Raw genomic sequence first — 12861 nt, 5'->3', positions numbered from 1 at the left:
CAGCTCGCGCCGGCCGCGGCGCTGCGCAGAGAGGTTTATTTGTCCCGGAGCGTTTCCAGCCGGGGAATGTTTGCCGTGCTCTGAAGTTTCGTAAGAGCTCCTTTTATAAGGAAAACAAACGTTGAGCTGTTTTTAAGCTGACGGTGACCCTTCACCATCCTTGTGTTTTTCCCATGGGATCTTTAAAAGAGAAAGCTTTTTGTGTGTGTTTTTTTTTTCTTTTTTAATTTTTTGCTGCAATCCGTGAGAACAGCCGCCCGGAGGCCTTGCTCCTGTCCTGCCGGCTGGAGGTGCCGGGGGCCTCGAGTGCATGAGAGCATAAATGTCAGGCTCTAATTGGCATTGGGTTCGCCAGGGACACGGTGCCCGCCCCGGGGGAGCCGGTGGGACGCGCGGGGGCTCTTGGGGACATGAGGCTTAATTAAGAGAGAGGACGTGATGGCCTGTCCTCCAACGAGGAGGTTGAACGCTTGGGTCTGGGCAGGTTTTATGCCTTTTCCCAGACTGATTTAGAGACTAAAATGGCAAGGACTTGGCAGGCTAATTAACACATAATCAAAACTGAGGGGTTTTTTTCCAGCAGACGCAGTGGTCTAGTTAATATAAATATTAGTTTTATGGAGGATTGATTTCCCTTCATAACTGCAAGGCTGTCGTTGAGGAGCGGCCTGTCACTGAAATCACACTGGCAACCTTGGGAGGTGCATTTGCGTGATTTGCCAAAAAAAAATTTTTTTAATTAAAAAATATATATAATAACCCAATTTCAAGCCGCATATCCGTGCAGCTGTCATCCCTGTGCTACCAGAGCACCTTGCTCGGGAGAGGGCGGCGAGGCCGGTGGGAAGCAAGTGCTGCCGGGGCCAGCGCGGGCGGTGGGGGACGTCGCTGGAGCAGGGCTGCAGGGCCGGGGTCTGGGAGAGGGGCTGCAACGCATTGCTGGTCCTGGAGGAGCTGATCAGCTCTTCATCGCGAGTCTTCCTCCCAGCGTTTTAGCCAGGGTAGTTGGCCTTTCCGGTGTTTTTGGTGCCCAAGCCTCCGTTTAGGGATCCAGTGGAGCCAGACTCTCTGGAGTGGGTGCCCGAGCCTGGCGCTCGCTGGCATGTTCCCAAAGGTTGAGCTTCTCCACAGCCTTGAGATAACCGCGGTCGCGGTCTCGTTTGCTCTGCCGCCTTGTTTGGTGTCGTTGCTTTTTTCTTGTTGTCGTCGCTTTTTTCCTTTGAAGAGGCTTGCAGTGAGTTACAGAGAGGGGTTTTATTCAGGAGACCTTGATGACTTATTACGCCTTATCGCTACTCAGGCATCGAGTGCAGCTGGCGCTTTTCCCCCCTTCTCCACTGGTTTGCGCCGCCCTCGGAGGTAAATCACGAGAGCGCTCTCCGTCAGGGAACGGCGTGGCACTGTCTCCAGTGGTTCACTCGAGCAGTGGTGGGCAAACGTGCTCGCGTCTTTTTTTCTGCTAATGTTTGTTGGCGTGAGGTGGCACGTGGGCCAAGTCCGTTTCAGAGGTGCTGGGAAGGATTGCTGGAGAAAGCTGCTCTTTCTTCACGTGGCCGGTCGGAGACAGATTTGTCCTTCACGCCGCCAAGTCAGCGCAAGTTCATATGGGCTGGATACGCTTTTGCAGTGTTTCGATCGTACATCCGAGGAGCAGAGCGATGGCAAAGCTTTCTGGTGTCTTGTGCTGAATTTATTTTACAAAGCGTTGCAGCTCGCGGCGGGTGGTTTCGGCCCAGCTCCCTGGCGGTGCCGAGCTTGCAGCGGGGCCGACGGCTGCGCGAGCCCTGCTCCGTCGGGCCTGGGATAGCTATCGGTGTTCATATCAAGCATCTCCAGCGCTTGATGTCTCCTGGGATAGCAAAGGTACCAAATCTCCGCCCTGAGGACTGACAAAAAGCATAGCACAGTTTAAAAAGTAATACTGAAGAAAATGACTCCCCGGCTGTATTTCAAGCACCTCCAGGTTTGCAGCTGCCCGGTCGTCGCCTTGGCTCGCCTCCCGCGCTGCGGCCAGGTCCTTCCCCTGCGCTCTGCCCTGGGGCCCGTTTTGCTGCATTATGGAAAAAACAAGAGTGGGGCTTGCGTTGCGCCTCGCGCCTCCTCGGAGGAAATTGTCGGCTAGATCCTGCTTATGGCGTGTCTGCTGCTGGGGATGAAAAGAGGCAGAAAGAGCACAGCTTGATGTCCCCATCCCGAGATGAGTTTTCGGCACTGGTGGTTAGAAAAATCCACTTCAGGCTTGTTCACAGAGCAAATCCCGAGCAGAATAACTGTGAGCCCCCCACCATGTCATCACTGCCACGCCGATTTTCCTCACTATAACTGCTCTTTAACTCGTCCTAATCACGCCAGTCTTTGGCTTGCCGCTTTCTGGTTTCGGCATCGGTCTCCCGCGACGCCGGGTGCCGGTGCAAAGGCGCGTGCCTTACCCTGACCGGGCGGCCGGGGGCTGGCGGTGCACGCGGCGGGGTGCTTCTCCTTCAGCCCCTCATGCCCTGCAGAAGCGCGGGGTTTGGGCTCGGGAGTGGCCGGCCGGTGCTGCTGGGCGTGCAGGTGCCCCGGCAGCGCTGGGTTCGTCTCCATCTCCCCCAAAATCCTGCCCTCTGGGATCCGTCTTTGCAGCTGGCTTTCAACCCACATACATCCCGTGCGTCAAAGTGTGGGGCCGTGGCCGCTGGCCTGGGGCCAAAATGCCCTCGTCCTCACCAGACCTGCCTTGGCCGTCCGAAAGCCAGACCCCCAGGTGCCCACGCGTGCACCCCCCTGTATTTACAGAGGGGTCTAGTTGTCTGATGGAGAAAGAGATAACGCTAGGGACATCTTCATGGACCTCACTGCCCTGCCCCGCTTCCGGGTGGGACGCCATCCGCGGTCCCCAGCTGAGGACCAGGGCAGGAGGCAAGGTGCTTGGTGCAAGTGGCCGCCGAAAATGACGTAACTGGGTTTTCCCTTTTCTGTTTTTCCTGACCAGACGGCAGGGGATACCTGCAGCTGCAGAGCAGCGGGAGGAGGGAGGGCCAGCGTGCCCGGCTCCTCAGCCCCACCGTCTACCTGCCCCGCAGCGCCGTCTGCATGGTCTTCCGCTACCAGGCGTGGGGCAGCGGCGGGGTGATGCTGCGCGTGTGGCGGGAGGCCAGCCAGGAGAGCAAAGCGCTGTGGGTCATCGCCGAGGACCAGGGGGACGAGTGGCGCGAGGGCCGCATCATCCTGCCCAGCTACGACGTGGAGTACCGGGTAAGGCGCCGAGCGCCGCGGGCCGGCAGCGCCGTGCCCCATCCGCGGTAGGGGATGGATGCGGTGGCACGGGGCTGTTTTCGCTGTTTCCCGGGTTGCTATAGTAACGGAGCGACACGCTGTTTGTTATTCAGAGTGTGCCTGTCTTCTGCACAGGCTTGGGCCTTTGTTCCGCCTGTTGCCTTTTATATTCCTCACATCTCCCCCTTTGCAAATGTTTTTCCTCCTTTTTTTTTTTTCATTTTGTTCCGTGCTTTTCCCCCTCTATTCCGGCGGTCGTGGGACAACCTCACGCAGCCAGCGCGAGCCCCGGGGCGCGGGAGGTGGGCGGGGGGCACGGCCAGCACTGAGGCACAAGCCGCTCCGCTCAGCGCTTCTCGGCGCTGACGACTGTTTACTTTTGTAAATATATTTTGCCTGCGATTAAGCAGGAACAAATTGACCCTTCTCCTCTAACACTTCAACGCTTCTCGCGGCACATGGATGGGAGCAGCCCGTACGGTCAGCGTGGCTTTATCCTCAGTGTCCCTCCCTTCCCTGTGGTGACCAGGGCCCGGTTGTCGGGTGCCTGCCCATGCCACCACTTCCAAGCGGAGGCATCCGGGTGACGGTGCCCCCGGGAGCTCCCCTCCCCGGGGCGGGCTGGCGATGGCGGGGGGCAGGACCCGCCGGCTCGGCGGTGACGTTTCCGGCCCGCTTCCCCGCAGATCGTGTTCGAGGGGCTCATCCGCAGCGGCCACCCGGGAGAGCTGGCCCTCGACGACATCCGCTTGGGCACCGACATCCCCCTGGAGAGCTGCATGGGTAGGTGCAGCGCCGGGACCCCCAGAAATGGGGGGGGGGGGGGGGAGCGGTGCCCGGGGGGCTCTGTGGTTTCGGGGTGCAAGGCAGGAGGCCTGGCCTTCGGCGGCGCTGGAGACGCGTGGCTGAGGCACTGTAGCGAGTGGCCGTAGTCTTTTCCCCTGCCCAACGTGCCGTTCGCGCCCTGAGCTCGAGCGGTGCTTTCGGCGCGCTCGGCGGGGCGGGAGCCTGCCTGCGTGACTCACGGGCCTGACGCAGGGGCGGGCTAAAAATAAGCAGGAGTCTGTTACTGCTGCGAGAAAGCAGTCAGTAATAAGCACTGATTATTGCTTTTCAGATCCAGTAATTTGTAACAGATTACTTCTTCAAAGCATCTTCAAAAAAACCCCACAAAAACCCCCAAAACACCCGCGTGCCTTTGCTTTGCTGGCGGGGGCAGAGGAGCAGGGCACAGCCAGCCGCGAGGGAGCAGCACCCAAGCTGCCGCTCTCGGAAATTTTAGGGGTTTTCAGAGTTTCGTCATCGGGCCGGGTGGGGATGTGCCTCGGGATGACTCAGGCCGACCCGCTGAGTCCGAGTGACCCTCAACGCGGGACGTATTTCCCCGAGGCCCGAGACGCCTCTCGCTAACCCTCGGTTTCTGTCTGTCTGTTTTCTTTTGCAGAACCCATCACGGCTTTCCCAGGTGAGAACTTCCACCCCCCAGGTAAAAACTGCGCTTGTTTCAGCGTTTCCTCTGACCGCACGGGCTTTTAAGGCGAAAAAGGGGAGGAGCGGGGTGCTTGCGCGAACAGCAGATGTTCTGCGCGGCGAAAGGGCGAGCGCGTGATGAGCTGCCCCCGATTTGGTGGGGGACGGCCGAGCCCGCTGTCCTGGGGCTGCCCGCACCTGCCGGAGAGCCCCGCGCGAAGCCTGGGCGCAAAGGGAAGCCTCAAAGACCCGCAGCAGAAGTCAGCCGGCAGCTGAGGGTGGACCGCGGCGGCGAGGGCTTGCGCTGGCGCGGGGAAGGGTCCTCCTCCGGCTGACGGCGTCTCGCCGGAGCTGCCGGGAAAGGGAGAGGCGTTCGGAGGTGGACGCGGGAGAGCCAACAGCCGCGAGGCGGTCTGGGGGTGACACTCAGTAACAGGAAAACAAGGTGAAACGATGCATTTAATAGCTTAACGCGAGCCTGAGGGATCGAAACCGGCGTTTTCCCCATCACAGCCCCGGAGCAGGAGCGAGGGCGGGGAATTTGGAGCGGGCGCCTTGCTCGCGCAGCAGCCAGGCGCTCTGGGCTGGGGAGAGCTATCCCGCCTCGGGGGGCAGATGCAACCGATGTGCTCTGTGGAGGGTTTCCCACCCTGCCTTGATTTTGGATTTTCTTTTACCGCCTGCCTCCTCCGGACTGCACTGGGGGGGCTGTGTGGTGATGGGAAGCAAACTCGGGGCTCCCCGGAAATCCCGAAGGCTTTGCCGATGCGGGCAGCACCGTTGGCTTTAGGACACTGTGTCCTGCCGCCTCCTCCTCCTCCTCCTCCGCTGCTGCCGGGCCGCGGAGCGCGGCAGGTCCCCGATGGCCGGCTGCATGCGCCGGGCGCTGCAGGGTTGGCGGAAAATTGGGCACCAAGGCTGGAGTCGAGGGAGTGACCCCGTCCCCGCGGCGTGAAGCGGGCTGTGCGGTACCACCGACGGGAGGTGCACACTCGGCGGTTAACGCTGCGCTTTGCAGCTGTGTCCGTACCATAATTTGGGGGATTTTGGCTTGCTTGTTTGTAGGCTGCTTATTTATCCTGCTCCTCGGGCTCGCGGCGTCGCTGAGACGCTGCTGCAATGTTGTCGGCTGACGCCGGTGGTCGCTTACCCCGTTTCTCGCTGCTCCGCTTGGTGTGGTCCCGTTTCCTGGGCGGCATCCTTCCCCCTCTGGGCTCGTATGAGGCCTTCTGCTCCAGCCTCACCTTCAGCACCTCCCAAAGCCTCGCAGGCATTTCTGCAAGGAAAGCAGCAAAGCGGGGTTCCCCAGCTGACGGGAGGAGAGGGTGGGACAGAGGAGCAGGGAAGGTGACCAAGGCGGAGGGAGAAGAGGAGCAAAGGTGGAGGATGGGGGAAGCAAGGGCGCTACTGAATGGAGGCAGGTGGAGATGCCTGGTTGAAAGAGGAGGGGAGTAAGTCCCTGGCTGCGGAAGAAGGGAGAGGAGAGGAGAGGTTGTGAAGGAAGTGTGGAGATGCTCTGTACCACCCGCCCTCCCGCTGTCGCGTGGTTATCTGAAAAAGAGAGTCGGATGCCATTAAAAATCACGGCGACTCCTTGCCCCGCGGCTGGGAGCGGAGCGGGGAGCGCTCGCCTGCGCGGTGGGTGAAAAGCCCGGCTGCGTCGGCGACTTCGGAGCGGCCGGCAGCTGCGGTTAGGGGCTGGCGGTGCGAGGAGGGGCACTTGTCAGGGGTTGGGGGTTTTGGGGGTGTGCGCCGTGTCCCGGGGCCCCTGGCTGCAGGGCGGGCAGGGTTAACCAGGACGGGCTGCACCGCAGCCTCGGGTTGGAGGGAGACGGTGGCTTTGCCCGGTCCTGGCCAGGTGCGTTTGGGTTATCAGCGTGAATTCGTGGTCCTGGCTTGCTTCAGCTCCGGAAAGCGGGAGTTTCTGGTGCGGACGAGCGCTGGGTGGGAATTTGCAGCCGTGTCGTTGCAGGAAGTCAGCGCAACGGTCCTCTCTCGCCCTAAAAAACCCACAAGCGCCTCTGGGTCCATGAGCGGGGCCCCCGGCGAGCACAGATCAGCGCAGGGCGCTGCCAGGGCGAGGTCGTCTTCGCCGCCCTTTCCAGGAGAGGGACGGCGGTTTCTCCCCTTAATTTCTTTCCCAGTCTCCTGCTGTCACTTCCTGAGCCGTTGGAGATGACGGTCTTCCTCCAATTAGAAACGTGACGCGTTTTGTCACCGCTCGGCAACATCTGTCACGCAGAGACAAAACCGGGCGGCTGATCCGGAGCGGGCCAAAAAAAAAAGACGGGAAAAACCGTTTGCCGAGGCCAGGAATAACAGCGTGCAGATGGGATTCGCACTGCCGTGCAGGCAGCCCGATTAATTAAGGAAAAGAGACAAAAAAAGGGGGGGTGCGTAGCGAGGGAGCCCGGCGGAGCCGGAGGACGCCCCGCCGCCAGCGTGCGCGTCTCTCGGTGCGCGTCTGCATGCCTCCCGCCTCGCAACCCTGTTCTGTGTCTCCTCCCCAGGGGCCACCCTGCCGCCAGGGACCGAGCCCACAGTGGACACGGTGTCAGTGCAGCCCATCCCAGCCTACTGGTATTACGTTATTGCCGCCGGAGGTGCTGTTGTGGTGCTGGTCTCCGTCGCGCTGGCCCTGGTGCTCCACTACCACCGCTTCCGCTATGCGGCCAAGAAGAGCGATCACGCCATCGCCTACAAAACCTCCCACTATGCCAACGGGGCCCCCGGGGCCGTGGAGCCCACCCTAACCATAAAGCTAGAGCAAGAGCCCAGCGCGCGCTGCTGAGAGCCCGGCGGGAAGGCGGGACGGGAGCGAGCGCAACGCAAAAAAGACAGACAGACAGACACTAGGACTTCCGACACGTGGCCTCAGTTTTGCACTTTTCTCCTTACCTAGCATACGTGTGAACTCTTAGACATCTCCGCCCCCCCGCCCGCCCCGACAAACTTTTGTAAACCCATGCTGCATCTGGGATCGCCGAAGAGACACGCCGCCGGCCGCCCCGCGAGCCCACGCGCCCCGCGAGCCCTGCTCCAGGACTGCCGGGCGTCGGGCGGGTGGCTTCGTGGCGTTTCGTCCGTTTGGGGAGAACTCTTTTTGTTGGTCGGGGTTTTTTTTTTGTTGTTCTCTGGGTTTTGTTTTTTTTCCCCTCCTCCCGGTAGGCAACCTGCGAGGAAACCTGACGGCGAGCCTGGAAGCTTGCGTGCGAGGTCCGTGGGTGTGAGTGTGCACGGAGCGCGTGCGGCCGACTGACTGACTGAATGTACGTTTAGAAACAGCCCCTTCTTCGTTTGCTTGTATTGCTTCTACTTGCACAGGGAATGCTTTTTTTTCCTTTTTTTTTTTTTTTTTAATTCCCCCCCGTCCCACCTCCCCTCCGGAAGGCCCGGGACCCCGTTTCCGATCCGTATCCCGGTTTGTTTACGTGGGGAAGAGCGCGATGCTTTTTTTGTTGCCTTATCTAGCTTTGGCTGGGTTTCTTGCCTGAGAGCGTTACTGTCCCGGGCGCAAAGCGAGAAGAGGAGGCCGGGCTGGACAGCAGCCGTGCCCGCCTCGCGTGGCCACCAGAGTCCAGAGGGTTCAGAGACGTCCGGAACGGGAGGGTCTTCCCACCTCGCCCTTTCCGCAGCCCACACGGTACCGGTACCGCAGCCATTGCCCGGGGGGGGGACGCCCCTCCGCGCCCCTGCCCCAAGGGAAGCTCTTGAAGTTGCCTTATACCAGAGAAGCTCATGATGAATGTTTAGTTTGTATCTGTTAAAGCCAGCCTTAGGGTAACGCGTAGACTTCGGCAGGTCTAAGGTGGATGCTAAATGCTGTCGTTTCGTGAGAATTGGAGGTTTATTTATTTTGTGAGTAGCCCCCGCTCTGGGTGCTGACGGTTTCGCTTTCGCACGGGGAAGGGGGAGAGGGCTCCTCCGTGTCTGTCTGCTGGGAGCGTTCACGAGATGAGTGTCGTTCCCCTTTCTGGGGTTGGGGTGGCTTTTATTTTACTTTTTTTCCCCCGATTCGTAGCTGCTGAATGATAAAAACGGCCACCCGGCTTGCTCGGACGTCGCCGAGGTCTGCGTTTGCTCACGCTCTGCTTCTGCGAGCGTCGGTGACGCCGAGCAAGCCCGGCCCGGCCGCGACCCAGAGCGAAAATGCCTTACCCAGATTGCTGCATGGCGACACGCGGAAGCGGTTGGAATCGATAACTCCGACCTGTTTGCAGGCAAAAAAAAAAAAAAAAAAAAGTACCTCCAGTGAGCAAGGTTTTCCATCTTGTTCGTGTTTCTTTGCGCGGTCACATCCCTGCCCGGTCCTAAGCCCGCTACAGCTCCCCTCCGGCTCCGTTAGCAGCGTGCGGCGGTGGGGCCGCGAGGGGAGGGTGGCACCCGGTCTTTAAAACCAAAATCACCAAAGACGAAGCAAAAGGTCACGTCAAGGTTTTTATCCCCCCCTTCTGCCCCGCTCCTCGAGCCGTGACATCCCCAGCGTTGCCCAGTTGCCTGTGTGTGAAAAAAATGATCTTGTGGAAATTTGAAACTCTTTGAAGATGTATTGTGTGGAATGTAATAAAATGATGATTATTTTTATACAAACATCTGGGGTTTTTCTTCCTTCTTCTCTTTGCTAGCGTGCCCCCAGGAGCAGCTTCTGCACGTGGTGCCCCTGCAGCGGTCCTCGGCGGGGCTTTTGGGCGGCCGGGCCGACGCTTAGGGTTGCTTGGGGATTTGGCTAGCGCGGCTTCGGTGCCGAGTTGCTCGCTGCGATTGCAGAGTTTCTGGGGCCGGGGCCTGGGAGACGGGACGCCCGCCGGCCCCCAGCAGCACGCCACGCTGCTAAGCCGCTGCCAGCGCCGGTCGTGGGAATTGCAACGCGTTCCTCGTCTGCAAAAAGCAGTGCCGTGGGCGCCTGGGAGGAGGAGGAGGAGGAGGAGGAGGAGCGGCCTTCGCAGCCGAGCGGGGAGCGCAGCTGGCACTTTTAGGTGCCCCTTCGGAAGAGTCAGCAACATCTCAATTCATTTAAAGTATATTTTGCTGCCAGTTCGAGCGGTTTTTTTCTCTTTCCTTTCTGCATTTGTTTTCCTTCTGTGGTGCTCTTCTCCCTGACATTCGGCTTAGCTTGCAGTGAAACTTCCTGGCTTTGCTAGGAATTCAGAGCATCAACAAAACGGGGGGGGAAATCAGATGTGATCCTTCGCTTTGGCTGCTCAGACACAAAGCCGAGGACGCACGTCTCTCCGGTTTTTCTTTTCTTTTTTTTTTTTTTTTTGCGTCTGCTTTAATTGTGCAGCTCAGCGAAGCCCATGCACTTGTAATTTGCATTTGGTGCACTCCGGTGGCTGTCCAGCAGGATTCAAAACAAACACGCACACGGGAGAAGGCAGAGAGGAGGAGGGATGGCTGGCCGACGAGGAGGGAAAAAATGCCAAGGAAAAGAAATGCCGTGGGCAGAGCCGGGTCGAAATCCCTCTGCGGGTGCACGCGGGGGACCGAGGAAGGCACCGGGCAGGGGACTGTGCGCTGGGATTTTTGCCCCGGTAGCCACCCTGTAGGCAGCAGTGACTTTTTTGGGCCGGTCCCAGCTTACGCCAGGTCCGGCAGCAGGATGGAGCTGGACGGCGGCGGTTGCTCTTGCACCTACCTGCGGCCCCGGGGAGGCGGCCGGGAGCCCCCTCCTCCTCCTCCCTGGCCCTGCCACCGCTGCTACTGTTTTAAAACAGATGTACATTAAAGCTCCTTAATCTCTGCAAATACTAATTCTATCCCACTCCCCCTGCCTGTGAGCTTATATGGACAGGGTGCTTAAGACGCTGCTTATCTTTGATTAGCATCTCCTCTTTCTGCTCCCGGCCCCATAAATTAGCCTTTTAGCTGGCAGCGCTCGCCGATCCCATAGATAACGGCCTTTCCTGGCGTCCGGCCCTTCCCAGCGCCATCGCTAACATCATCTTTTCAGCAGGACCGGCCAGATGCTCACGGCCGTAATCCCGCACGCGCTGTAGGAAGGGCTCGGGAGAAAGCTCTCCTCACGCCTCAACACAGGGGCTCCCGCCAGCTTCCTTGCCTACCGCTCCCGAATAATTCTTTCTTTTTTCATTTTAAAATGTCAGGTAAATTGTGCCTGAAAATCGCCGTTTAGGAGGGAAGCTCCCCGCTTACCAAGCACAGGGCGGTGCACATTTTCCCCGTTCTGCCCAAGAGCTTGCGGGGTTTTTCTGTGACCTGTTTTCAAAGGAAGGGGGGGTCAGTTTTCATGGCCTGTCCCATTTGTGACAATATTGCTGAGATTTGTCACAAAGGAGCCTAATTAATGACAAATACCAGGCTATTTTCTGTGACGGGAGAACGTCTCCGCTAGGGACTGAGCTGAGCCCACCAGCCTCAATTCCCACAGACAGCCACACAGCCAGAACTGATTTTTGTTAATGACTCAGGAAACCCCAGCATGGAAAAAGCAATGTCGAGCTACATTTTTTCCATAGCCAGCGTAGAGCGCTGCCTGACATGACACACGATTTGATAGCAATAAAATAGCCTGTGGAAAATGGATTAATAAGGTCCTACCACAGGCCTGAGGAGAAAAGAGAAACCACGAGGAGGAAGATAGCTCTTAAGCACAAGTTGGAGTCATATTAGCATAGGGAATTGAGAAAATTGCTGAAGGAGTAAGTAGATTTTGGGTTAGGGTTTTTGTGTAAATGTTCTCTTTTCGAGTTTTCCCAGCGCTCCTTCCTTTCAGGCTTGAAGAACTGCTGTTCTTTTGAAAGCATTGATTAACTGATACTTTCTTTTTCTGGCTTTTCCTCCAAAACTACCCAGGGAAATAAAAAAGCACCAGATTGCTAATGTGTTTTCACACAAAATTCAGAGGAGCTGGGACACTGAAAGGCAGAAGACTTCCACCTACTTTCCTAGTACTTGGCTTCCCTTTGCAGACTATGGGCCGGTTCCCACCCTTGCACACGTTCGTGCAGCCTACACTTTCCGTAGGGTTGTACTGGTGAGGCTGGTGGCAGGGTATCACTGCTTGTCTTCAGACGGCCGAGGACTAGCAAAGCAGACGCCTGCGAGTGTGAACTGCTTTGCAAGTTGTTTTCCACATGTTCAGCTCTAAACGTTTGCACGAGGCCCTCCGGCACTTCTCCCAACTCGAAGATGTTGCCATCTGGGCCTGTCACTTCGGGAAGTGTTGAGAAATCATGTGAACTTGCTGCTAAAATGAGGATTTACAGAAGATGTTGTGCACCTCTGTTTCCTCAACAAGCGAGCACCAGCCTAGCGTCAGCGTAATTAGGCGACTCGCTAACACAAAGCCGCTCGTCGGAGGGGGCAAGCGTTGTCTCCTGTGTGTCCCCACCTTGCCAGGTCCGCTTGAGCAGTCAGAGCAAGCCTTGAACCCTTCCAGCGAGGCGGGCGAAAGGCGGTTCTCAGGAATGGGTGTTTGGGAAGAGACCGTTCGCACCAGGGCGGAGGATCGTGGCCATCAGTCCGCGGGGAGGAGTCCCGGGTGCAATTAGGCGGGTGTGCACGGGACTGTGCTGTTTGCCACAGCTTCCAGCACTGCACCAATGCAAGCTGAGGTAACTCGCACGAGGACTAGGCTGCCCAGAGGATGTGACGCGTGCTTATTCCCTCCAACGTGAGATGCCGTCAGGCTGAGAGAGAAACGGGGCCTAAGCGCCAGGACTGGTGGCAGGAGGTGGTGCGCAGTCAGCTGGAGGTCAGCAGTGTCCCCCTCCGTTGAGGGAGACCCTCGAGGTGTGGCGGAAAGGGGTTGCACGGCAGCTTTGCCTGCCAGAGCGAGGAGATGGCTGTGATGATTCGGGAGGCCTTCTCCAGTCCTCAATCTCTGCCCAAATACGTGCAAATATTCCTTCATGAAATTTCAAGTAATTTCTTTGTGCATGGCTTTTAGGCACAAGTTACATTCTTTGGTTTTGGTTGGTTGTCTTTAAGTAATCTCTTAAAATCCTTCCTGCTGCTTCTGCACAGGCCATAAAGTAGGCTCGGTTTTCGACCACAGTGATTTCAGGGGTGTGACTTCCACCGCTTTCTAGCGTTCCTGCTTTCCTGATTTCTCAAGGTGCCTTTTCAGTTGAGCACCCCGAGTTGCAGTCAGCTTTGAAAAACCTAAGCAGGTTG

The 12861-nt window shown here is 58.1% G+C and overlaps 1 protein-coding gene across 6 annotated transcripts in view; it reads left to right on the top strand.

Annotated features, from left to right (window-relative positions):
* NRP2 (neuropilin 2) overlaps positions 1-12861 on the top strand; it is a 61048-nt gene that overhangs the window by 41994 nt on the left and 6193 nt on the right. For 2 of the 6 annotated variants that reach the window (XM_064515255.1, XM_064515253.1), the window contains exons 13-15: positions 2972-3234; positions 3942-4038; positions 4700-4720. In XM_064515255.1, the coding sequence (XP_064371325.1) occupies positions 2972-3234; positions 3942-4038; positions 4700-4720 (381 nt within the window). Of the gene's footprint in view, positions 1-2971; positions 3235-3941; positions 4039-4699; positions 4742-7235; positions 9316-12861 lie in introns of those variants that run through there. The other 4 variants (XM_064515254.1, XM_064515252.1, XM_064515257.1 and 1 more) reach the window with 3 other exon arrangements.

Source organism: Dromaius novaehollandiae, chromosome 7 (assembly GCF_036370855.1).
Source record: "Dromaius novaehollandiae isolate bDroNov1 chromosome 7, bDroNov1.hap1, whole genome shotgun sequence".
NCBI lineage: Eukaryota > Metazoa > Chordata > Aves > Casuariiformes > Dromaiidae > Dromaius > Dromaius novaehollandiae.
This window is presented reverse-complemented; position numbering and strand designations above follow the sequence as displayed.